General features: G+C 39.0%; 1 protein-coding gene across 6 annotated transcripts in view; it reads left to right on the plus strand.

The window, feature by feature from the left end:
- The window catches only part of gpam (glycerol-3-phosphate acyltransferase, mitochondrial), a 165,907-nt gene that overhangs the window by 121,369 nt on the left and 19,349 nt on the right, over positions 1-25,189 (plus strand). For all 6 annotated transcript variants that reach the window (XM_073027878.1, XM_073027881.1, XM_073027880.1 and 3 more), the window contains 9 exons: positions 660-872; positions 1,484-1,597; positions 11,291-11,376; positions 12,000-12,115; positions 12,910-12,980; positions 14,112-14,376; positions 15,586-15,722; positions 16,298-16,375; positions 18,197-18,322. In XM_073027878.1, coding sequence (XP_072883979.1) covers positions 660-872; positions 1,484-1,597; positions 11,291-11,376; positions 12,000-12,115; positions 12,910-12,980; positions 14,112-14,376; positions 15,586-15,722; positions 16,298-16,375; positions 18,197-18,322 — 1,206 coding nt within the window. The remainder of the gene's footprint in view (positions 1-659; positions 873-1,483; positions 1,598-11,290; positions 11,377-11,999; positions 12,116-12,909; positions 12,981-14,111; positions 14,377-15,585; positions 15,723-16,297; positions 16,376-18,196; positions 18,323-25,189) is intronic.

Raw genomic sequence — 25,189 nt, forward strand, 5'->3', positions numbered from 1 at the left:
AAAAGAAGCTGCAGAAGGTTGTAAATCTTGTCAGTTCTATCTTGAGCACTAGCTTACAAAGTATCCAGGTCATCTTCAGGAAGCGGTGTTTCAGAAAAGCAGCATCTATTATTAAAGACCTCCAGCACCCAGGGCATGCCCTTTTCTCACTGTTACCATCAGGTAGGAGATACAGAAGCCTGAAGGCATACACTCAGCGATTCAGGAACAGCTTCTTCCCCTCTGCCATCCAATTCCTAAATGGACTTAGAAGCTTTGGACACTACCTCACTTTTTTAATATACAGTATTTCTGTTTTTGCACATTTTTAAAATAATTTATTCAATATGTAATTGATTTACTTGTTTACTTATTATGTTTTATTTTATTTATTATTTTTCTCTCTCTGCTGGATTATGTATTGCATTGAACTACTGCTGCTAAGTTAACAAATTTCATGTCACATGCCGGTGATAATAAACCTGATTCTGATTCATGTATCTGTATTACATATCAATATGCCAGTAGATCAGTGCTGATAGTGGCAGGTTTGTTTTTAAAATACATCTTGTTGAATTAAATATTCAAAATTGGATAGCACAGAAAATTGGCCAGGTACCAGTAAATAATGGCACAGCTGATTTTTTTTTTTACATGAGTATATCTATTTTATTTCATAGTACATTGAGGAGCTTCTGCGCCAGGGGCAGTTTATGGAAATATTCGTGGAAGGCACACGGTCTCGCAGTGGTAAACCATATTTAGCCATGACAGGACTTCTTTCTATTGTGGTCAATAGCCTCTATGAGAATATAGTTACTGATGTCATGATTATTCCAGTGGGAATTTCCTATGACCGGATCATTGAAGGCAATTACAACAGTGAACAGCTGGTGGGTAACTTTTTTTAATATTAATTTTGTTTTGATCATGGATACAGGACCTGTTGTTTACTCTAAATTATACTTGCTTTGTTATTCTGTAGAAAGTTTGGGAATAGGAGTGTCACTTTTTCAGCTTGCTTCCTACTCATTGCATATGCAGATCACTGGCAAGATTACCTAAATTGCTCATCTCTACATAACCTTGACAATGTGATGAGTTGTTTTCTTGACTCATTAAAAGTTCTGTAGCCTGGGTGTCCTTGTTCTGTAACTTGTCACATTATACTCTCTCCGTCCCCATCCATATCTCTCCCTACAACTGTTAAAAGTTTATTGATCTGAAATGTTGACTCCCTCCATAAATGCTAATTGATCTGCTCAGTGTTTTTGATATTTCTGAACTGATTGTAAGATGTTGGAACTTACTAATCTAAGCAACTATTAATGGAAGTATACTTGAACAATAATTTAACATAATTTCTATGTTATGAATTGACTTTTATTTGGAGTATTTAATGTCTTGCACCTTATGTTAATGACAAGTTTGCTTCTCTGATCTTTAACCTAAATGGTTCAGTACTAAAGTAAATCAAGTAATGTTTAAATATGTTATTTTCTAGGGGAAGCCCAAGAAAAAAGAAAGCCTTTGGGGTGTTATACAAGGAGTCTTCAGAATGCTTCGTAAGAACTTTGGCTGCGTCCGAGTAGACTTCGGACAGCCATTTTCTGTTAAGGTGAACATCTCTTGAATATAGCATTTAGAGCCTTAACCTTTTCAATTATGTGAAACTAATAATTTCACTGATTGATTTGTGCTTTCCTGTTAACTGAATGTTTATGTCATGACTTACCTTAGATTAATATGTTATAGATTGCAATTTAAATATATAGTTTGATTTGTACGAGTGGGTTTGTGATGTAAAAGACAAACTGTTGATAATGTGGCATGAATGGATTATTAAATTTCCCATTTTTGTTGTGTCACGTGAGCTTTCTGAATATCCAGAGGAAATGTCAGTCTCTCTTACACCTAGATTTTATTCCCTATGTCTTTTAGAGTCAAAGAGAAGTACAGCACACAAATAAACCCTTTAGCTCAACTAGTCCATACCAAAAGCACTTGAACTGACTACTCACAACGACCTGCACAGGACCGTAGTCTTCCATACTACTACCATCCATGTGCCTGTCCAAGCTTCTCTTGAATCCGAAGGGGACCAATATTCTTACAGGCAGGTTTACTAGAGCTGTTGGGAGTGGTTTAAACTAATATGGCAGGGGGATGAGTACCAGTATGATAGAGCTGAGAATGAACCAGCAAGTTTATAAGTAGATGATGGGTACAAGCCAATGAATGGGTACAAATGCAGACAGTGTAAAGAGTTAAATTGTACCACAGAGGCAAAATTCAAAAGGGCGAAGAATGCAGGACTGAAGGTGCTGTATTTAAATGCACGTAGCATTTGGAATAAGGTGGACAAACTCATGATGCAATTACGAGTTGGTTGGTATGACTTAGTGGGCATCACTGAGTCATGGCCAAAAGAAGACCATAGTTGGAAGCTTAATATCAAAAGGATATATTTTGTGTCGGATGGACAGAGTTCTTTGAGAAAGTAACAAGCAGAGTGGACAAAGGAGAGGCAGTGAATGTTATTTTACTTGGATTTTCAGAAGGCACTTGATAAGGTGCAGCACATGAGGCTGCTTAACAAAGTAAAATTCTATGGCATTACAGGAAAGATACTGGCATAGGTAGAGGAATGACTGACAGGCAGGAGCCAGCGAGTGGGAATAAAGAGGGCCTTTTCTGGTTGGCTGCCAGTGATTAGTGATATTCCTTAGGGGTCAGTATTGGGACCACTACTTTTCACATTGTTAATGATTTAGATAATGGAATTGATGGCTTTGTGGCAAAGTTTGCGACTGATACGAAGAGACAGGTAGTGCTGAAGAAGCAATGCAATTGCAGCAGGACTTGGACAAATTGGAAGAATGAACAAAAAAGTGGCAAGTGAAATACAGTGTTGGGAAATGTATGATAATGCACTTTGGTAAAAGGAACAATAGTGTGGCCTATTATTTAAATGGGGAGAAAATTCAAACATCAGAGGTGCAGAAGGATTAGGAATTCTTCATGGAATACTCCCAGAAAGTTAATTTACAGGTTGAGTCTTTGGTAAAGAAGGCAAATGCAATATTGATATTTATATCAAGGGGGTTTCTGGTGATGTCATTGTTGAGAATGGCAGCTTAAGTTACTAGCTCCGCCAGAAAAACGCGTATTAAGCCCTGTTAACCCATCAAATATAGTATTTTTTGAAAAATATTTGAACTGAAAAGAGGGCAAGAATGGGGGGAAAAATGGAAATAAAAAAAGCTACACTGCAGAGCCTGCGGCCAAGAGTACAGTGAGCGGCTCTCCTACCCGACCGCGTGCTAGCGAGGCAGACGCTGGTCTTCGTTCAGGCGAAGCGGCGAATATGATCGAAATTCTGAAGGAGATAAGGGAGTTCCAGAAAGATATAAAGCAGCAGCTAAATGATATTAAGTCAGAGCTCGTCAACGTCAATCAAAAAATAGTGGTGGCAGAGACTCGAATTGAGAAGGTGGAAGATCGCGTTCAAAACGTGGAATGGATACTGAGTAAAACGATAAAAATATTAAATCACCAAGAAGGTAAACTGCTTGACCTGGGGGGAAGATCATGGCGGAAAAATTTCAGAATATACAACGTTCCCGAAGGAGCGGAGGGCTTGTCTATGACGGAGTTTGTCGGAAAGTTGCTGCGGGACGCACTGGAGCTGGAAATTGAGAGAGCGCATCGTGCACTCATCCCGAAGCCTACCCAAGATAGAGCAGATAAGCCACGCTCAATAATAATTGAATTCCTTCAGTACAGTACCAATGCGGAGATTCTACGAAGGGCCTGGGGTAAGAAAAGGGTGTTTCTAGACGATAAATTAATATATTTCGACCAAGATTACCACCCTGCAGTCCTGCAGAAACGTAAAGAATACTCTGAAGTAAAGCGAATACTAAAGCAAGAAAGGATTAGATTTCAAACTCCGTACCCTGCTAAACTTTTAAGTGTTTTATCGAGATGGGATCCAACTGTATCAGACAGTGGAAGAGGCGACTACAGACATGAAGGCCAGAGGGTTGCCAGTCAGCGTGATCAAACCAAGGGAAAGCCTGGCAGAGGAATTATCCCACTCTGCTTGGGAAATAGTGCGAGAATCGAGAAGACAGGAGAAAGGAGGAGGCCGAGAGAAGTATATCAGGAAGAGACCGGGAGCTTTCCAAAGACAGCCCTCACCCCCTCCAGAAGAGCCATAAGGTTTGGCTAACTTTAAAAATGTTGAGAAGCTAAACGGAAGCAAAAGTAGACGGTGATATACCTATCTCAAGAAATACTTATTATAATGTGGATTTTATATTATTTAGTTGTTATTCTTTATTCGCTCACTCCTTTCTCCCCACCAAAATGAGAATATATATATGAGTACACAGGGAAATCTTTTCTGTGTAATGGATTTGTTCACTGACTTTTATGAATACTGCAATGGGGGCCCTCAACTCACAAGTAGGAGGGGTTATTCCCCCACAGCTAGACGCTTCCTCTAGCTCAACACAGGGTCATCTACTAGAGACCTCAGCCTTAAAACACGTTCGTTGCCATTTTTGTTATTATTTGCATTTCTTGGTTCTTATTTGTTCAGGGAGTAGATCGATTAAGTTTTATTCTGCTAATTTCAATGGTACATTGACAGATAAATACAGATGGCTACGGACAAATAAAATTAATTTCTTTTAATGTCAATGGACTATTAAATCCAATCAAACGTAATAGAATTTTATCCAAAATGAAAAAAGAATAAACCCATGTAGTATATTTACAGGAAACTCATTTAAGTGATAATGAGCATAGAAAACTAAAGAGAATGGGCTTCACTAGTTTGTTTTTCTCCTCATATAAATCAGGACATAGGAGAAGAGTTGCTATTCTTATCTCAAGTAAGCTAAATTTTGAAAAAGTATTCGAAATGGGAGATAAAGAGGGCAGATATATTCTGGTAAGGGGGAATATAGACGGAAATTCAGTTACTCTATTGAATATATACGCACCCCCGGGAAGTGATATGGTTTCTTTTAGAAAATTACTGATATTATGGTAGCGGAAACAGAAGGTCTCCTGATATGTGGGAGAGACTTAAATTTACAATTACAACCAAACTTAAACTCTTCCAATAGAAAAACCTATGAAACAAAATCCTTACATAAGAAAGAATACACTTTTTGAGGATGTTGGTTTAATTGATATGTGGAGGGACCTTTTCCCCGACAGAAGGGATTACACTCATTATTCTGCTCCCTATTCTGTATATACAAGAATAGACTATTTCATAACATTTGGAAAAGACAAAGACAAAATAAACACCTGTGGAATTGGGACAATAGATGTAAGTGACCATGCACCTATATATTTATCTGTTGATTTTGACCTACAACCAAAGAATACTATTTGGAAACTAAATTCAAGTCTACTCAATGATCCGTACATTAAGGAACAAATTAAAAAAGAAATTGGTCTCTTCCTACAATTTAATGATAATGGAGAGGTTTTACCTCCCATTTTATGGGATACTCTGAAGGCTGTCTTAAGAGGGAAAATTATAGCAATATCTTCATATAAGAAAAAAATAAGGAATAAAACATTAGAGGAATTACAAAATAGGCTGAAGGAACTACAGAAAAAACACAAATTTGGCACAGGATACATTAGTGGAAATTAAAAGAATTAGGAATGAAATTAATAGTTTGGCTACACAAGAAATCAGGAAAAATTTAATGATTCTGAAACAGATAATATGAAAGTGGATCAAAATCTATGAAAATACTGGTGTGGAAACTGAAAAAAAAGATAGCAGAAAATACAATACATAGAATTAGGGATGGAAGAACGAAAATGATAAAAGAATAAGCTAAGTGAAATTCAAGAAGCTTTTGAAGTGTTTTACAAAATTCCATATTCCAAAGTTCCAGGGGGAAGCATAACCCAAGTTGATACCTTCTTGAATTCTCTAGAGCATATATGTCAAACTCAAGGTCCGCGGGCCAAATCCGGCCCGCGGTGTAATTATCTTTGGCCCGCGAGATAATATCTAATTACTATTAAAGCTGGCCCCGGTAATCGAAGCGCCTATGGCGTATGATATGGCTAATGCTGAGTTTATTCAGGTACCAGGTTTTCAGGGTTTTTAGTGTTTATTCGGCAGTCTTGCTCTGCAGTCTTCTTCATAAGAAACAGAATTTGTAAAGTGAAACACTTTGTAGTTATAGCAGAGACTGAGACACATGAGAGCAGGCTGAAAAAACGGAGGCAACGAAAGCTGCGTTCGCACGCGTCCAAATGATCCAGCCCGCATGAAGCTGCATTTTGCTCAATCCGGCCCGTGACCTAAAATGAGTTTGACACCCCTGCTCTAGAGTTACCCACTTTAAGCGAAGAACAAAATAGAATGATGACTGCTGACATAACTGAAGTTGAATTAAAAGCTGCAATTGGTAGGCTTAAATTAAGCAAGTCACCAGGATCAGATGGGTATACGGCAGAGTGGTACAAAGAATTTAAAAATGAGTTAATTCCTGTTTTACTCCCCACACTGAACTGGGCTTTAAAAAAGGCACAAATGCCACCCAGTTGGAAGGAAGTGATAATCTCAGCTATAACGAAAGAAGGCAAGGATAAAATGGAATTTGGTTCATTTAGACCAATATCCGTTCTTAATGTAGATTATAGATTATTTACCTCCATCATGGCCAAACGATTAGAGGAGTTTCTACCCACACTGATACGTAACGATCAGACAGGTTTTATACGACAACGCCAAACACAAGACAATATACAAAGAACACTTCACATTATGGATCATATACAAAAAAATAAAATCGAAGCAATAGTGATAAGTGTGGACACTGAAAAGGCATTTGATTCGGTTAATTGGAATTTTCTTTACAGAGTTTTACATAGATTTGGTTTCCAAGACACAATTATTAAAACTATACAGACACTATATGACAACCCTACTGCTAGGATTAAAATCAATGGATATTTATCAAATAGTCTTACCCTAGAAAGGGGCATGAGACAGGGTTGTGAATGGTCACCGCTACTCTTCGCATTATATCTGGAATCATTAGCTCAATACATCAGACAAAATGAAGATGTCAGCAGAATTACTATTAAAGGGGCAGAGCATAAATTGGCTTGTTACGCGGATGACATTTTGATCTATCTAGGGCAACCAACATAGTCTTTACCTAAATTGATGCAATCCTTTGAACAATATGGTCAATTATCAGGTAACAAGATCAACGTAGATAAAACCCAATTACTTTCATATTACTATAGCCCACCAAGAGAAATTGAAAGTCGATACCCCTGGGCATGGCACACACAGTCTTTCAAATATTTGGGCATTATTAAGCCAAAAGATTTGACAAAATTATCAGAATGTAATTATCAGCCTTTATATAAAAAAATTAAGGAAGATATGGCAAGATGGAACCTGATCCCTTTTTTCAGTCTCAGTTCAAGGATTGAATCTATTAAAATGAATATACTGCCCAGACTGTTATATCTCTTTCAGACCCTACCAATAGAGATTAATCAAAATCAATTCAATGAATGGAACAAGATGTTATCAAGGTATATTTGGCAGGGTAAAAGGCCTAGAGTTCTTCTCAAAACTTTGTAATTAGCAAAGGAAAAGGGGGTATGGGGCCTACCTTCCCTTAGAGATTATTATTTTGCAGCACAGTTGAGAGCTGTGATATGTTGGTGCAGCCCATCATATGACGCTCAATGGAAAAACATTGAGGAGCGGGTACTTCCCATCCCCATACAAGCAATTTTGGCTGATAACAACCTGCAAAGGTACATAAATACTATTGATAACCCAAGGGTGAAATTGACTCTTAAAACATGGAAAACTACTATAAAAGAATATAATCTAGAGGGATATATTGCAATTCTTAAATGGTGTGCATATGACTCAGATTTTACACCAAATAAATTGGATGCTAGATTTAAGGACTGGACAGCTAAAGGAATAATAGTTCTTTGCAACATAATGAAAGAATGAGCACTGTTCAGTTTTGAAATGCTTAAAGAGAAACACTTATTAGAAAAACAAGATTTTTATCGGTATTTACAGATGCTACAATATGTTAATAAGATGCTTAAAAATGTAACCAAGGCAAGTACCTGCTTGATAGAGCTATTTAGAAAAGCATATAATTCAGATAACGGTAGTAGAATCATTTCAAGTATGTATAAGGGGTTGACAAATCTTAAAACACATTCAACTTCATACATTAAAACAAAATGGGAGAAGGAAGGAGGGATAATTATATCTGAGGAAGAATGGACAATAATATGGAGGTATCAATGGAAGTGTACCAGTTCACAGAAATGAAGGGAGTTTGGATGGAAAAACTTGATAAGATATTTTATTACGCCCTCTCCTGTTTGCTGGAGAAATTGTGGAAATCAAAATGCAAATCATTATCATATTTTTTGGGACTGCCCTGTTATCAAAAACTATTGGAGGGGGATACACAATGCCCTATAAGACATCTTTAAATGTGAAATACCCTTAGAAAGTAAGACCATATATTTTGGATATATACCTCAAGAATGGTTGAAAAGAGATAAATATTTAATGAATATACTGTTGGTGGCTAGTAAAAAGACTCTTACTAGGAAATGGTTATCACAGGGGAGCCCAACTTTAAATGCATGGATGGAAATTACAATGGACATTTACAAAATGGAGAAGATAACAGTTAATCATTAGCTGGAACAATTTGATTCATACTGGGAAAAATGGTTTAACTACATAATGCCTCAAAGACCTGATTTTATTCTCATAAATCAATGAATATGTTGTAAAAAAAAATATCACTCCCTACATGCACATAGTTTTTTCCTTTTGCTTGTTTTTTCTTTCCACTCTTTTCTTTAAGTGTATACCTCAGATAAATACTTTGGTGAGATTTATATGATATATATGATTATATCATATATATGTACAATGTCTGAAATACATCTTATGGAAATATTTGTTTGGTGATGAACTTCAATAAAAAAAATTACAAAAAACATTTATTTATATCAAGGGGAATAGAATTTAAAAGCAAAGAGGTTATGCCAAGGCTTGAAGGACAGTAGTCAAGTTGCACTTGGAATATTGTCAACAGTTTTGGGTCCCATATCTCAGAAAGGATGTGTTGTCATTGGAGAGAGTCTAGAAAAGGTTCATGAGAATGATTCCAGGTATGATGGGGTTAACATATTAGGAGCATTTACAGGCTTTAGGCCTGTACTCACTTGAATTTAGAAGAATGTGGTGGGGGGGGGGGGGGGGGTGCAGTGAGGCACAGTGGAATCTCATTGAAACCTACCTAACTTTGAAAGGACTAGATAGGGTGGATGTGGAGACGATGTTTCCTGTGGTGGGGGTATCCAGAACTAGAGGGCAGAGTCTCAAAATTGAGGGATGGAGCTAAGGAGGATTTTTTTTTTAGCCAGAGAGTAGTGAATCTGTGGAATGCTCTACCAGAGATGGTTGTGGAGGCCAAGTCCGTGGATATATTTAAAACAGAAGTTGATAGCCTCCAGATTGGTCAGGGCATCAAAGGATTTGGCCAAGAAGGCAGGTATATGGAGTTGAGTGGGATCCTGGATTAGCCATGATGGAATGGCAGGGCAGACACAATGGGCTGAATGGCCTAATTCTGCTCCTATGTCTTATGGTCTTAAACGTTGAAATCGAGCTCAGATGCAGCTCATTCCACACTCTCACAGCCCTCTGAGTGAAGAAATTTCCCCTCAATTCCCTTAAACTTCTCATCTTTCAGCCTTAACCTATAACCTCTGGTTGTAGTCCCACCCAACCTCATGGCAAAGCCTGCTTGTATTTACCGTATCTTTATCCCTTAATTTTGTATCCCTGTATCAAGTCTCTTCTCAGTCTTCTACATTCTAAAGAATACAGTCCTAACCTAATCAGTCTTTCCTTATAACTTGGGTCATCCAGGTCCACATCATGCTTATAAATTTTCTCTGTACTCTTTCAACCTTCTTCACATCTTTTCTGTAGGCTGGTGACCAAAACTGCACAGAGTACTCCAAATTAGGCCTCATCAATGTCTTATACAACTTCAACATAACATCCCATCTTCTGTACTCAATACATTGATTTATGAAGGCCAATGTGCCAAAAACTTTCTTTATGACCCTATCTACCTAGTATACCACTTTCAATGGATTATGGACCTATAATCCAGATCCTTTTGTTCTACCACACTCCTCAGTGCCCTACTGTTCACTGTGTAAGACCCACCTTGCTTGGTCCTACCAAAGTGCAAAACCTTGCACTTGTCTACCATTTTTCAGCCCACTTTTCCAGCCAATGCAGATTTCCCTACAAACCATGATAGCCTTCCTCACTGTCCACTACACCTCCAATCTTTGTGTAATCTTCAAATTTGCTGATCCAGTTAACCATATTATCATCTGCATCATTGATTATAGATGACAAACAACTAAGAACCCAGCACTGATCCATGCGGCACACCACTAGTCACAGGCCTCCAGTCAGAGAGGAAACCTTCTGCTAGCTTCCCCCACAAAGCCAATGTCTAATCCAATTTACTACCTCATCCTGAATGCAGAGCAACTGAAACTTCTTGAGCAGCCTCCATGCGGGACCTTGTCAAATACTTTACTAACGTCCTTATAAACATCCAATGCCATGCCTTTATCCACTTTCCTGGTAACTTCCTTGAAAAACTCTGTAAATTGGTTAGACGTGACCTACCACACCACAAAGCCATGCTGTCAGTCCATGTCTGTCCAAAGACTTGTATATCTGGTCCCTTAGAATACCTTCCAAGAACTTTCTCACAAATGATGTCAGACTCACCAGCCTATAATTTCTTGGTTTGTGTTTAGAGCCTTTTTTAAACAGCAGGATAATATTGGGTATCCTCCTATTGTACCTCTCTTGTCGCTAAGGATGTTTTAAATATCTCTGCTAGGGTCCCAGTAATTTCTGCACTTGCCTCCTGTAGGGTCCAAAGGAAAACCTAGTCAGGCCCTGGGGAATTATCCACCATGATTTGCCTTTGCCTTTGAGGAGACTTGACATGTTGGCTTTGGAGTCAAGTCCTTGTTTATCTTCATAGTGAAACAAAACATAGCTTAATTTTGTTAATTATTTTAGCATCTGGTCAATTAGCAATTTCAAAATTCATGTCTCAGTTCTCCATTACAAATGTTAGGTTCACTTTTATTAAAAAAAAGAGTTTGGAACATGGGTGAAAATATCAATACAAAAATGTAAGCTTTGTTTCTATAGGAATACATTGATGCTCAGAGGAACCGTCCATTGCCTGCAACCCTTTCCTTAGAAGTTGTTCTTCTGCCAGCTATTATCACAGATAGGTAAGCTCTGGGTTTGTAATGGGAAGCACATACTGTAGATCACTTGCATTATTAAACACCAAATAGCTGAGCATCTTTAATTAGTATCCTGCAAGAACTTTCACCGGTAATAGTAAAGATGTGAAGAGTTGATAGTTATGTCTTTTTTTTAATGCAAGTGTACATTTGCATGGCTTTAATATGTTTCTAAGTGATTTAATGCCTCTGATGCTGCTAGTCATTGGAGCAATTGGAAGAAATATTTTGCATCTTGTGTTTCCAACCCAAACCAACAGAGTTTTTCATATAAACTCTTCCCACAGCATCATACCCTATGATGCAGTGGTTTTAATCTATGAAGAATTCTTTTAAAAGCACTTCTTTATTTCTGTTAAGATTGCGAAATCACTGAATTTCTGGAAGAAACTTTTTATCAATAAAATGAAATCTCAGATGAGTGGATGGTTTAATGCTAAATTAAATCAAAATTTTAGAATCCTTTTTAATATTGTTAAATGTATGCAGTTTAATTAAGACTAGTAATGCATAATATGTTCCTAATTTTTTTTAAATGTATATATAGGTGGCTTTTATAATTTTAAAAATCCTATCGTGTTTCACTTCACTCTGATTTGTCCATTTAGACCAGGCCTCAATCATGTTGAGCAAGAGTCTGCACCAGTTATAAACGCCAGAGATTTCTCAGATGAGCAATACAAGAGACAAGTGATCTGCAGTGTAGCAAGGCACGCACTTTACAGTAAGTATGGCTAGAATCCTTTTAAAGCTTTGAATTTTCTTTGATTTCAAATTCATCATTCATTTTAATTTAAAACAATACAAATTTTAAAAATTGAGGTAATGGCTGAAGTTGCAAACTGTTTTATTTGGTAGTTTAAATTCAACTAGAATGTGAAACCTGAAGAAATTGAAACAAGTAACCCAAGTGATTTCAACTGAAAGCTCCATGCATGAGGTAGCTAGAAATAGAAGGATGTGCTGATAGGATTAGATCAGGGCTTCCCAACCTGTTTTTTTAATGTATGGACCCATATCATTAACTGAGGGGTCTGTGGACCCCAGGTTGGGAACCCGTGGGTTAGATGAAATGGAGCAGTTTTTTATTACAAATACTGTAGACAGTGATATGGGCTAATCAGATTAAATGGGCTATTGTAAATTTTGTATCACTTGCAGTACTTTCTCCAATCTTGTATAAAGTGGCAACAAGTTTTGTATAATTGATTCTAGGAGACGAGAGTACAGAATATCATTCTGTACTCCTTTCCTGTTGCTGGAGAGAGTTATATTGGAAGCGTGTGGACAGATGTGGCTCAATTGCTTATGCAATTAAGTGGTAGTATTTCACAAGTCTTTTACTTGGCTACAAAACACTCATTTATTTCCAAAAGGAAACTTCAGTGAAACATATGGAAACTTCTAGCATATTTGATCACATGTATAATGAATTAAGTATGTGTTTTCTACACAGTGATGTCTGTGTTGTCTTATTTCCTTCCATTTGTTGATTGTCATGTCTTTTTTATATTCCAGCTGCCAGCAGGTGTTCTGCTGTGATGTCCACTCATATTGTTGCATGTCTGTTGCTGTACCGACACAGGGAGGTGAGAGTTTTTGAGTTTGTGAACTGGCACATACTAGCATGGTGAAAAGTCCAAGGTGTATTTTGCTGCAGTACTTTGGGAGTAGAAAGTTGCATTTTGAGCTTATGGAAGGGACCAACATGAGGCCATAATGAGGAGTAATTTGCACCAAATGGTTTGCTACATCACGCTGGCTGATTGTTGTAAAAAGTCTCAAATGCAGTTTATGGCAATTACATGAAACATCCCAAAATTACTCAATAAAAATTATACATGCATGGACTGTATCCTTTACCTATATGTTAATTCCTAACACATAAAATCCTTCTATAGTATTTTCTTAAGATAGTTATAATGATGAATCTTTAAGAACAAGAAATGTAAATTACATGGATTTGACTTAGTCCGGTGTGGTAATTCAATATTTGACATTGAGTTACTACCATGATTGTATTTCCTAAGGCAGTGCATCAGTAGAAAAATAAATAAGATCAGAAAATTGTGGACTCACCTCAGCACATCACAGGAACCAGCCTCCCCTCTATAGAGTCTGTCTATACTTCCACTGTCTTAGGAAAACAGCCAGCATAATAAAAGTCCCACTCACTGAGGACATTTTCTTCTCCCCTCTCCTGTCAGGAAGAAAATACAAAAGCCTGAAAGTACATACCACCAGGCTCAAGGACACCTTCTAACCCATTGTTATCAGACTCTTGAACAGAGCTCGTATGTGATAAGATGGACAATCTACCTCATTATGATTTTGTACTTTTATCACATTATTCTTCACTGTTATTGTTTTACCTTGTTCTACCTCAATGCATAGTGTAATGATTTGATCTGTATAAACAGTATGCAAGACAAACTTTATACTATATCTTGATACATGTGACAATAATATACTAATACCAATCATTCTTTGGTGCCCTTACTCAAAATGTATTGTGTACACATCTTAGCTTGTCTTGGAAGAAGCATGAGCTGGGGAAAATGACAGATTTTTGTATTTGCAATCAATATTCTACTTGATTATTGCAACTGTTTGTAGAGTATCTCTTCATAATTTGAAAAAAATCTCTCAATAATTGCAGATGTAAAAAGTGAATGTGATCCTACTAACATAAATTTAATTTGGCACTTAATTTTGTTTAGGGTGTCCACTTATCCAAGTTGGTAGAAGATTTTTTCTGTATGAAGGAGGTAGTGCTGGCTCGGGATTTTGATCTAGGGTTTTCGGGAAATTCCGAAGATGTTGTAACGCATGCCCTACATTTACTGGGTGACTGTGTCAATGTCAGAAGCTCCCGACGAAACAGTGAATTCTTTATTGCACCAACCACAACAATTCCAGCCCTGTTTGAGCTGAATTTCTACAGCAATGGCATTTTTCAGGTTTTTCTCACAGAAGCAATACTTGGTAAGTGCTTAGCATCTCGACATTGGTGCTAGGGCAATGACTAGGATGTCCTTTTGCATTTTCATTTATCATTTGATTATTTTAATTTAGTTTCTAATTAAGCCATTAAGTTAATGTAATATTCAAGCTTAATACAGGGCAGCCCAGGGTTCTTATTAGTATTGTCAATCTACAAGCTGCAGCATTAAATTACTGATACTCAATAGATGAGAGTTAGCTATTGATCTTATCATTTCCTTTAATAATTTTAGAATCCCTTTTAGTTCATTCTCAAATGAGAGGTTTGCGGGGATGAATGGGAACATTAAGGAAACAAGGGAATGTTGAAAGGCCTAGAGGGAGTAGATGTGGAAAGGATGTTTCCCATGGTCTAGGACAAGAGAGCATAATCTCAGGATAAGAAGGGCGTTCATTTAAAACAGAGATGCGGAGAAATTTCTTTTGCCAGAGGGTGGTGAATTTGTGGAATTTATTATCACGGGCAGCTGTGGAGGCCAAGTTGTTGGGTATATTGAAGGAAGAGCATGATAGGTTCTTGATTGGATATGGCATTAAAGGTTATGGGGAGAAGGCTGAGGAGAGGGTAGAAAGAGTTAGCCACGAATGAATTGCAGAGCAGAGTCAATAGGCCAAATGGTGGAATTCTGCACCTATGTCTTGTGGTCTAATAAAATAATTATATGGCTCCTTCAAACTCCCAGCTTGGAAAAGATCCTCGTCTGTAAGATTCTATGGCTGATTTCCACATATGCAAAGAATATCATCTTAGCTCAGTCACTTTCCACACCTGCCATTCTAATGAAATATTGCTGCAAGAACAATGTACATGGACCAATCAGGACACAGTATTCTGAATGAATTCTTACAAGGACATACTAAGGAAAGGTGGAAAAAAATTCAGCTACTGTTAGAACTTGGTTGTTAATAAACTAATGTTTAGACATTTAATCTTTGTATTTAGAATTGCATATAAGCTACATGATGTGAAAGCATCTGTCAGCAAAGCACCATCTAATGAGTAAACTATAATATTTTTGTTTTTCTAAGTGTAAATGCACAATGAAGTACAAGGAATTTGTATTACAAGCCATGTATTTTGGGAATGTAGTAGAGTAGCCAGATGCAATTTAAAAAGTGACCATGGATGTGAACAATCTTTCACTCTAACTTGATTATCTCTTAGTTGCATTTTATTTCAATGTATTACAGCCTGTTCCCTCCGTGCTATACTAAAGGAAAAGACATCAGGGCCAGACAGATTGGATCCAACTGTCAGTCAAGAAAGGCTTATTCGTACAGCTGCTGATCTGTGTCACCTCCTTTCCAATGAAGTGATTGTGGGATTGGTAAGTGCCAACTGAGTGCACAAACTTCATATGTAATCTTGATTTAACTGATAATTAAGAATCCTGATTGAACATAATGTGGTTCATAGCCACAACATTTTTTTATGGAGACACAAGATAGACTGCAGATGCTGGAAAACTTCAGTCTGTCTGGGGGAGCTCAGCAGGTTAAGCACCATCTATGGAGGGAAATACACAGTGAACATTTCAAGTTGCGACCCTTCTTCAGGACTGGAAAGAAAATGGGAAGATGGCCAGTATAAAAGGGTGAGTGAAAGGGGTGAAGTGAGAGCTGACTGATGATAGCTTCTCTCATCTGAATTTGCCTAGCATCCATCAGTGCTCAGGTCAACTCCCCCCCCCCCCCCATTTCTTTACACTCCTAAAGAAGGGAATCGACCCAAAATAGTGTCTGCCCACTTGTATACATGCTATTTAACCCACTGTGCTCCCCCACCACAATTTGTGGGTCACACCACAATATTTTTATCAAATTTGGTAGATTTTGAAGCACTGAAATTATATTAATCCTGCATTAATTGGTCTAATTTAATTCTGTCTATTTGTACTTGTAGCCATGTCAGGCCGTGTACCAGATTTTCAATGATGCTGTAGGAAAGTTCATTCAGTGTGGCATCCTGTTAGTGACAGAGGTGAGAAACCAATTTACTGAATTTTCAAGTGCTTGAAAGTTTCTATCACTGATGGTTCAACCACAGTGAAGATAGATGAGAATTGGGTAATGTTAAACCCATCAAAACAAGTCTAGCTTTCTCAGTAGTTCACTGGCAACTAGTGAGGTTACATTCAAAGGAAGTCTGTTTCTGTTCGATGTTCTTTGTTCTTTAATAATGTTTATAATTTAGTTTATTTCTCTGTTGGCTGTGTTTTTCATATGGAATTGCATTTTTTAATTATCCAGAATTAAGAGTTGTAATGTCCTTACAAACTTGCTGAATAAGTCCAATATCATGAACAACTGTTCAAAACAGAACACACATCTTACAAAATATGGAAGTACAATACTGAAAGTACTGTTACTCTAAAATGAAAAGAGAAAATTCTGGAAATAGTCATGAAAGATTATTAACTCCATTTTACTCTGGAAATATTTTTAGACCTGAAGAACCTGCATGTCTAGCATCTTTTTTCTGCATTTCAGCTTCCACAGTGTTCCATGTGCATGGTCTTTTAGTTCCAGTGCTCTCCAATATTAACTTTTTTTCAATATTTTCTTGTATTTTACAATTTTAATTTTTTAATAAACTTTGAAACAGCCATTCTCTTTTTTAACATGTCTGTCAAATATTGTCATGAAAGTAATTTGTATGTAATCCAGGTGAGGCGACACTTCACCTGTGAGTCTGTTGAGGGTCATCTACTCGATCTGGTGCTCCTGGTATGGCCTTCTGCATATTGGTGAGACCAGACGTAGATTGGGAGACTGCACCTACGAGCACCTATACTCTGTTGGCTAGAAAAAGCAGAATCTCCCAGTGGCCATCCACTTCAATTCTATATCCCATTCCCATTCTGACATGTCAGTCCATGGCCTCCTCTACTGCTGTGATGAGGCCACACTCAGGCTGGAGATGCAGCACCTTGTATTCCTCCAACCTGATGGCATGTATGTTGATTTCTCAATTTCTGGTAATTGTCCCAACCCCTTCACCTTTCCTATTCCTGTTTCCCTCTCTCCTCATCTCCTTACCTATACCCATCACTTTCCTCTGGTGCTCCTCCCCCTTTTTTCTTCCATGGTATTCTACCCTCTCCTATCAGATTCTCCCTTCTCCAACCCTTTCTCTTTCTCCCCTATTGGCATCCCAGCTCTTTACTTCACCCCTCCCCCTCTCCCAGTTTCACCTATCACTTACCACCTTGTATTGTTGCACCCCCCCCCCCCCAACTTTCTTGCTCTAAATTCTCATCTATTTCCCAGTCCTTATGAAAGGGCTCAGCCCAAAACATCGATTGTTTACTCTTTTCCATTGATGATGCCTGGCCTGCTGAGTTCCTCCAGCATTTTGTATGAGTTGCTTTGGTTTTCCAGTGTCTGCAGGTTTTCTTGTAATTATATTTGTGGTGCGGACTCAGGCCATGCACAGCAATCTGATCTCTGAGATGTACACAAAATTAATTTGAAAATTTATCACATTCTGCAATATTACTATGACTAAATCCCGGAAGTACCAAAGCAACAGCACTGCAGGAGTACATTTACCGTATGAACTTCAAAGCAACAAAATTGGGCTCACTACCATTATTACACACAATTCCTTTCAATAGCTCAGTTCCTGCTGTTTAACAAAAAAGCCAAAACTAAAAAAGAATGAATGTAAAGTCCCATTGCAAGTTCTCTCCATGCACTGTCTGTCTTCCTTGCTTCCCTGCCATTTGCTTTTACTTATAATACAGTGTAGACTTGGATAGTGAAAGCCATAATAACAGGTGTTTGTTCATTGAATGAACAGGAGGATCTCAGTCCCAGTCCTACAGAGGAGGCATGGCCGAATAAGTACCCAGATGGTTTGTCCTGGAGAAGCGATGAAGAAGATGATAGTGATTACGGCGAAGAGCAACGTGATCATTACCTAAAGGTATAGAATGCAAAATTCTTCAGGCAGATTTAGTTGCCAGATTCTCAGAAATTACTTAAAGACAAGAATAGTTTATTTGATCCTAATATTGTGCCATACAATGGAAAAATCTAAGTTGATCCTTTATCAATGTATCTTCTCTCAATCAAACTGACAGCAATAGATTGAAGTACATCTCCCACCTCAGTTGCCCATAGGTGGGAAGTGAATTGTTTCTGTAAATTATTCCTTATGTAGAAAGTGGTCTAGTAATCAGCGAATCATGTGAGAGAGGGAGTGCAATACAGAAACATAAGAAGAAATAACATTGTTGTAATTGCTCTGAGAGCTGACGTGGACTAAGTTAACTGTGTGACCGCCAATTACATTATGTCTTCAATATGCATGAGAAATTATTTACCAATCATAAGAAATGGGCATGCCCATAGACATAGGAGCAGATTAGGCCTTTCAGCCCATCGAATCTTCTCCACCATGGCTGATCCTGGATCCCACTCAACCCCAGATGCCCGCCTTCTCACCATATCCTTTGATTCCCTGACCAATCTGGAAACTATCAATTTCTGCTTTTAATATGTCCACAGATGTGGCCTCCACAGCAGTCTGTGGAAGAACATTCCACAGATTCACTACTCTCAGGCTAAAAAATTGCTCCTTAGCTTCGTTCTAAAAGGTCGCCCCTCAATATTGAGACTGTGCCCTATAGTTCTGGATACCCCCACCATAGGAAACATCCTCTCCACATCCACCATATCTAGTCCTTTCAAAATTCGGAGATCCCCCTTCATCAATTGTAGAATTGAATTTAGGAACCGAGAAGTAATGTTGCAGCTATATAGGACCCTGGTCAGACCCCACTTGGAGTACTGTGCTCAGTTCTGGTTGCCTCACTGCAAGAAGGATGTGGGAGCCATAGAGAGGGTGCAGAGGAGATTTACAAGGATGTTGCCTGGATTGGGGAGCATGCCTTATGAGAATAGGTTCAGTAAGCCCAGCCTTTTCTCCTTGGAGTGAAGGAGGAAGGGAGGTGACCTGTGTTACGTACCCCGTAACAAGTTAAAAAGGGACAGCAGAAATGGACACACCTGGAGTCTGAGTCTTCTGTTATAAACACTATTCGTAACTATGTGATAAAGTAATATAAAACAAGATAAGGCAAACAAGTTAGCAGAGTATATGCATATATAAGTGAGTAAATAAAGTTCCCAAACTTCTCCCAGCTCAGGTGATAAATGATACAGTCTTACAATGGTTATAGGTATGAAGGCAGTTCAGTTCTGGATATTGAATTGAGTAGAGTTGGAGAGAGACGGAGATGTTTCGTCTTCCCTGTGCCGATGCCATCGAATCTTCCATGTTGTCCTCCTACTCCCGAAACTTATTAAAGTCACTGGCTGTGACCACACAAAAGAGGATGCCATATTCATGTGGTACAGCAATCAACCCAGGCGAGGGTTTGCCTCCCTGGTGCCAGGGTCCGGGACGTTTCTGATCGCTTCCAAGATATCCTGAAGTGGGAGGGTGAGGAGCCAGAGGTCGTGGTACATGTAGGTACCAATGACATAGGTAGGAAAGGGGAAGAGGTCCTGAAACGAGAGTATAGGGAGTTAGGAAGGCAGTTAAGAAGAAGGACCGCAAAGGTAGTAATCTCGGGATTACTGCCTGTGCCACGCGACAGTGAGAGTAGGAATGGAATTAGGTGGAGGATGAATGCGTGGTTGAGGGATTGGAGCAGGGGGCAGGGATTCAAGTTTCTGGATCATTGGGACCTCTTCTGGGGCAGGCGTGACCTGTTCAAGAAGGACGGGTTACACTTGAATCCTGGGGGGACCAATATCCTAGCGGGGAGGTTTGCTAGGGCTACGGGGCAGACTTTAAACTAGTAAGATGGGGGGGCGGAAATCAATTTGAGGAAACTATGGGAGAGGAGGTTAGTTCACCAGTAGAGCAAGTAAGTAGACCGTGTGTGAGGGAGGACAGGCAGGTGATGGAGGAGGGATGCGCTCAGCCCGAAGTTGTAGGGGAGAAGAAAGAAAAGGATAATAAATTTGAATGCATTGCTAGGGATGAAAAGAGAGGAGGAGGTGGAGAGTATCTTAAATGTATCTATTTTAATGCTAGGAGCATTGTAAGAAAGGTGGATGAGCTTAAAGTGTGGATTGATACCTGGAATTATGATGTTGTAGCTATTAGTGAAACATGGTTGCAGGAAGGGTGTGATTGGCAACTAAATATTCCTGGATTTAGTTGCTTCAGGTGTGATAGAGTAGGAGGGGCCAGAGGAGGAGGTGTTGCATTGCTTGTCCGAGAAAATCTTATGGCGGTGCTTTGGAAGGATAGATTACAGAGCTCCTCTAGGGAGGCTATTTGGGTGGAATTGAGGAATGGGAAAGGTGTAGTAACACTGATAGGAGTGTATTATAGGCCACCTAATGGGGAGCGTGAGTTGGAAGAGCAAATGTGTAAGGAGATAGCAGATATTTGTAGTAAACACAAGGTGGTGATTGTGGGAGATTTTAATTTTCCACACATAGATTGGGAAGCTCATTCTGTAAAAGGGCTGGATGGTTTAGAGTTTGTGAAATGTGTGCAGGATAGCTTTTTGCAACAATACATAGAAGTACCGACTAGAGATGGGGCAGTGTTGGATCTCCTGTTAGGGAATGCGATAGGTCAGCTGACAGATGTATGTGTTGGGGAGCACTTCGGGTCCAGTGATCACAATAGCATTAGCTTCATTATAATTATGGAGAAGGACAGGACTGGACCTAGAGTTGAGATTTTTGATTGGAGAAAGGCTAACTTTGAGGAGATGCGCAGGGATTTAGAGAGAGTGGAATGGGTCAAGTTGTTTTATGGGAAGGATGTAATAGAGAAATGGAGGTCATTTAAGGGTGAAATTATGAGGGTACAGAATCTTTATGTTCCTGTTCGGTTGAAAGGAAAGGTTAAAGGTTTGAAAGCGCCATGGTTTTCAAGGGATATTAGAAACTTGGTTCGAAAAAAGAGGGATGTCTACAATAGATATAGGCAGCATGGAGTAAAGGAATTGCTCGAGGAATATAAAGAATGTAAAAGGAAACTTAAGAAAGAGATTAGAAAAGCTAAAAGAAGTTACGAGTTTGGTTTGGCAAATAAGGTGGAAGTAAATCCGAAAGGCTTCTACAGTTATATTAAAAGCAAGAGGATAGTGAGGGATAAAATTGGTCCCTTAGAGAATCAGGGTGGTCAGCTATGTGTGGAGCCGAGGGAGATGGGAGAGATTTTGAACGATTTCTTCTCTTCGGTATTCACTAAGGAGAAGGATATTGAATGGTGTAAGGTGTGGGAAACAAGTAAGGAAGTTATGGAACCTATGACAATTAAAGAGGTGGAAGTACTGGCGCTTTTAAGAAATTTAAAAGTGGATAAATCTCCGGGTCCTGACCGGATATTCCCCAGGACCTTGAGGGAAGTTTGTGTAGAGATAGCAGGAGCTCTGACGGAGATCTTTCAGATGTCATTAGAAACAGGGATTGTGCCGGAGGATTGGCGTATTGCTCATGTGGTTCCATTGTTTAAAAAGGGTTCTAGAAGTAAGCCTGGCAATTATAGACCTGTCAGTTTGACATCAGTGGTGGGTAAATTAATGGAAAGTATTCTTAGAGATAGTATTTATAATTATCTGGATAGACAGGATCTGATTAGGAGTAGCCAGCATGGATTTGTGCGTGGAAGGTCATGTTTGACAAACCTTATTGAATTTTTTGAAGTAGTTACGAGGAATGTTGACGAGGGTAAGGCAGTGGATGTAGTCTATATGGACTTCAGCAAGGCCTTTGACAAAGTTCCACATGGAAGGTTAGTTAAGAAGGTTCAGTCGTTAGGTATTAATGCTGGAGTAATAAAATGGATTCAGCAGTGGCTAGATGGGAGATGCCAGAGAGTAGTGGTGGATAATTGTTTATCGGGATGGAGGCCGGTGACTAGCGGGGTGCCTCAGGGATCTGTTTTGGGCCCAATGTTGTTTGTAATATACATAAATGATCTGGATGATGGGGTGGTAAATTGGATTAGTAAGTATGCTGATGATACTAAGGTAGGAGGTGTTGTGGATAATGAGGTGGGTTTTCAAAGCTTGCAGGGAGATTTATGCCGGTTAGAAGAATGGGCTGAACGTTGGCAGATGGAGTTTAATGCTGAGAAGTGTGAGGTTCTACATTTTGGCAGGAATAATCCAAATAGAACATACAGGGTAAATGGTAGGGCATTGAGGAATGCAGTGGAACAGAGAGATCTAGGAATAACAGTGCATAGTTCCCTGAAGGTGGAGTCTCATGTAGATAGGGTGGTGAAGAAGGCTTTTGGAACGCTGGCCTTTATAAATCAGAGCATTGAGTACAGAAGTTGGGATGTAATGTTAAAATTGTACAAGGCATTGGTAAGGCCAAATTTGGAATATTGTGTACAGTTCTGGTCACCGAATTATAGGAAAGATATCAATAAATTAGAGAGAGTGCAGAGACGATTTACTAGGATGTTACCTGGGTTTCAGCACTTAAGTTACAGAGAAAGGTTGAACAAGTTAGGTCTCTATTCATTGGAGCGTAGAAGGTTGAGGGGGGATTTGATCGAGGTATTTAAAATGTTGAGAGGGATAGATAGAGTTGACGTGAATAGGCTGTTTCCATTGAGAGTAGGGGAGATTCAAACGAGAGGACATGATTTGAGAGTTAGGGGGCAAAAGTTTAAGGGAAACACGAGGGGGTATTTCTTTACTCAGAGAGTGATAGCTGTGTGGAATGAGCTTCCTGTAGAAGTAGTAGAGGCCAGTTCAGTTGTGTCATTTAAGGTAAAATTGGATAGGTATATGGATAGGAAAGGAGTGGAGGGTTATGGGCTGAGTGCGGGTAGGTGGGACTAGGTGAGATTAAGAGTTCGGCACGGACTAGGAGGGCCGGAATGGCCTGTTTCCGTGCTGTGATTGTTATATGGTTATATGGTTATATGGGAGGGTTAAACACACCGATAGCTTTCCACCAGTCACCCCTTTGTCCACACTGTGAGCAAAAACCCCACCTTTGTCGTGGGCACACAAAGCTCAACCAGTGTCAGTGTCTTCAGTGTCTGTGGTGTGTCTGATTACAAAGCCAGTTGACCTTGTATATATTCTACAACTGCTGAACACCAGCTGTCCATCGTATAGCTCCACCTTGCCATTTCCAAGGCAATTCACAGGCTTTCTGTTGCTCTCTCTCTGTCGCTGAAATAGCACACACATTCTCTCTCTTTTTAAAGGAACAGTCCATATTTAATTATCCTTCAGATCTTGTCACACCTCCCTCCTTTTAGGAAAATTTTTGATCAAAGAGCAAAATTTTTGTCTCAACTATCGATTGTACAGCTTATAACAAATCATTGGTAATTATCAGGTAGCATAGCAAAACGTATTCAAACTTGAACTTAATATCTAGACAAACAGTCTGCTATAATATTGTCAGTACCTTTCACGTTTTATTTCCATGTCATATTCTTGCAAGATCAAACTCTAGTTAAGTAACCTTCTATTCTTATCCTTCATTTTCCTCAGAAACACTAATGGATTATGGTCTGTGTAAACCACAAGTGGTTTCTGCGCAGGACATATGTAGACATCAAAATGTTGCAATGCTAACATTTGTAACAAGAGTGATAGCAACTCTTTTTCAACAATAGAGTAATTTTTCTGAAGCGCATTAAATTTCTTTGAGAAGTAAGCTATGGGATGTTCAATTTCATCATCATCCTTTTGCAACAATACTGCCCTGGCAGCTTCATCACTAGTGTCTAGCACGTTTGAAAATGGTTTATTAAAATCAGGTGCTCAGTTTTCAGTCGTTCAAATGCCTCCTGGCAAAGGTCACTCCATACAAATCTTTCACTCTTCCCTAGGAGTTTCGTTAGGGGTAAAGCGATGTCTGCGAAGTTCTTACAAAACTTACGGTAATATACAACCATTCCTAAAAACCTTCTTAACGCTTTTCTTCCTCCTTACTCTTGTCACCAGTTCTCAACTTACTGTCTGGTTTAACCTGTGGGGTATCTTTGTTATCTCTGCTACTCCTTTGGTAGTTTTTGCTCGAGAAAAACTTTACCTTGTGGGTTAAAGCATACTCATCTGCTGACCTAGCAGACTTTTTTTCATTCAAGTACATCTTTATGCTATCAGGGACACAATTTTTAAATTCTTCAACGAGCATCAACTCCATTAAGGCATTTATATTCCCATTCGCCCTTTTTGAGGTACACCAGCGATCAAAATACACCAGCTTTTCATGGGCAAACTCCACATAGTTTTGGTTCCAAGACTTCCTCAATCTCTGAACTTTTGTTTATACACCTCCGGAACCAATTCGTGAACCTTAAGCACTGCATTTTCACTATATCATAATTCTTTGACTGTTCAAGGCAGAATACGCCTGCTGAGCCTTCCCGTTCAACGCACTTTGTAACATGACAGCCCACTGATCCCTTGGCCATTGCCAAGTCTGGGCCACCTTTTTGAAGTGCAGGAAATACCTATTGACTTCAGCTTCATAAAATGGTGGTACTAACTTAATTTCTTGGTTGATATTAAACGGCATCACCAGCTCATTACCACTACCTGGTACTTGATCCTGTCACTGCCATTTTTCTCTCTCAAACTCCCCCTGTTTTCCTGCTTCTTCTCACTCTAAATTAAATCTGTCTAACTTCATTTGTTCCTGTCGCAACTGGATCTCCTCTTTACATAGAGGAAACGTTTTTAACTCCTCCTCACTAAAGTGCTTCGTAGAAATATAGTGCTCAACTATTAACCTTCTGAGATCCACCTTCATCATACCCTTCTTAGCCTCCTTAAGTTTCAAT

Source organism: Hemitrygon akajei, chromosome 23, assembly GCF_048418815.1.
Source record: "Hemitrygon akajei chromosome 23, sHemAka1.3, whole genome shotgun sequence".
Classification (NCBI taxonomy): Eukaryota; Metazoa; Chordata; class Chondrichthyes; order Myliobatiformes; family Dasyatidae; genus Hemitrygon; species Hemitrygon akajei.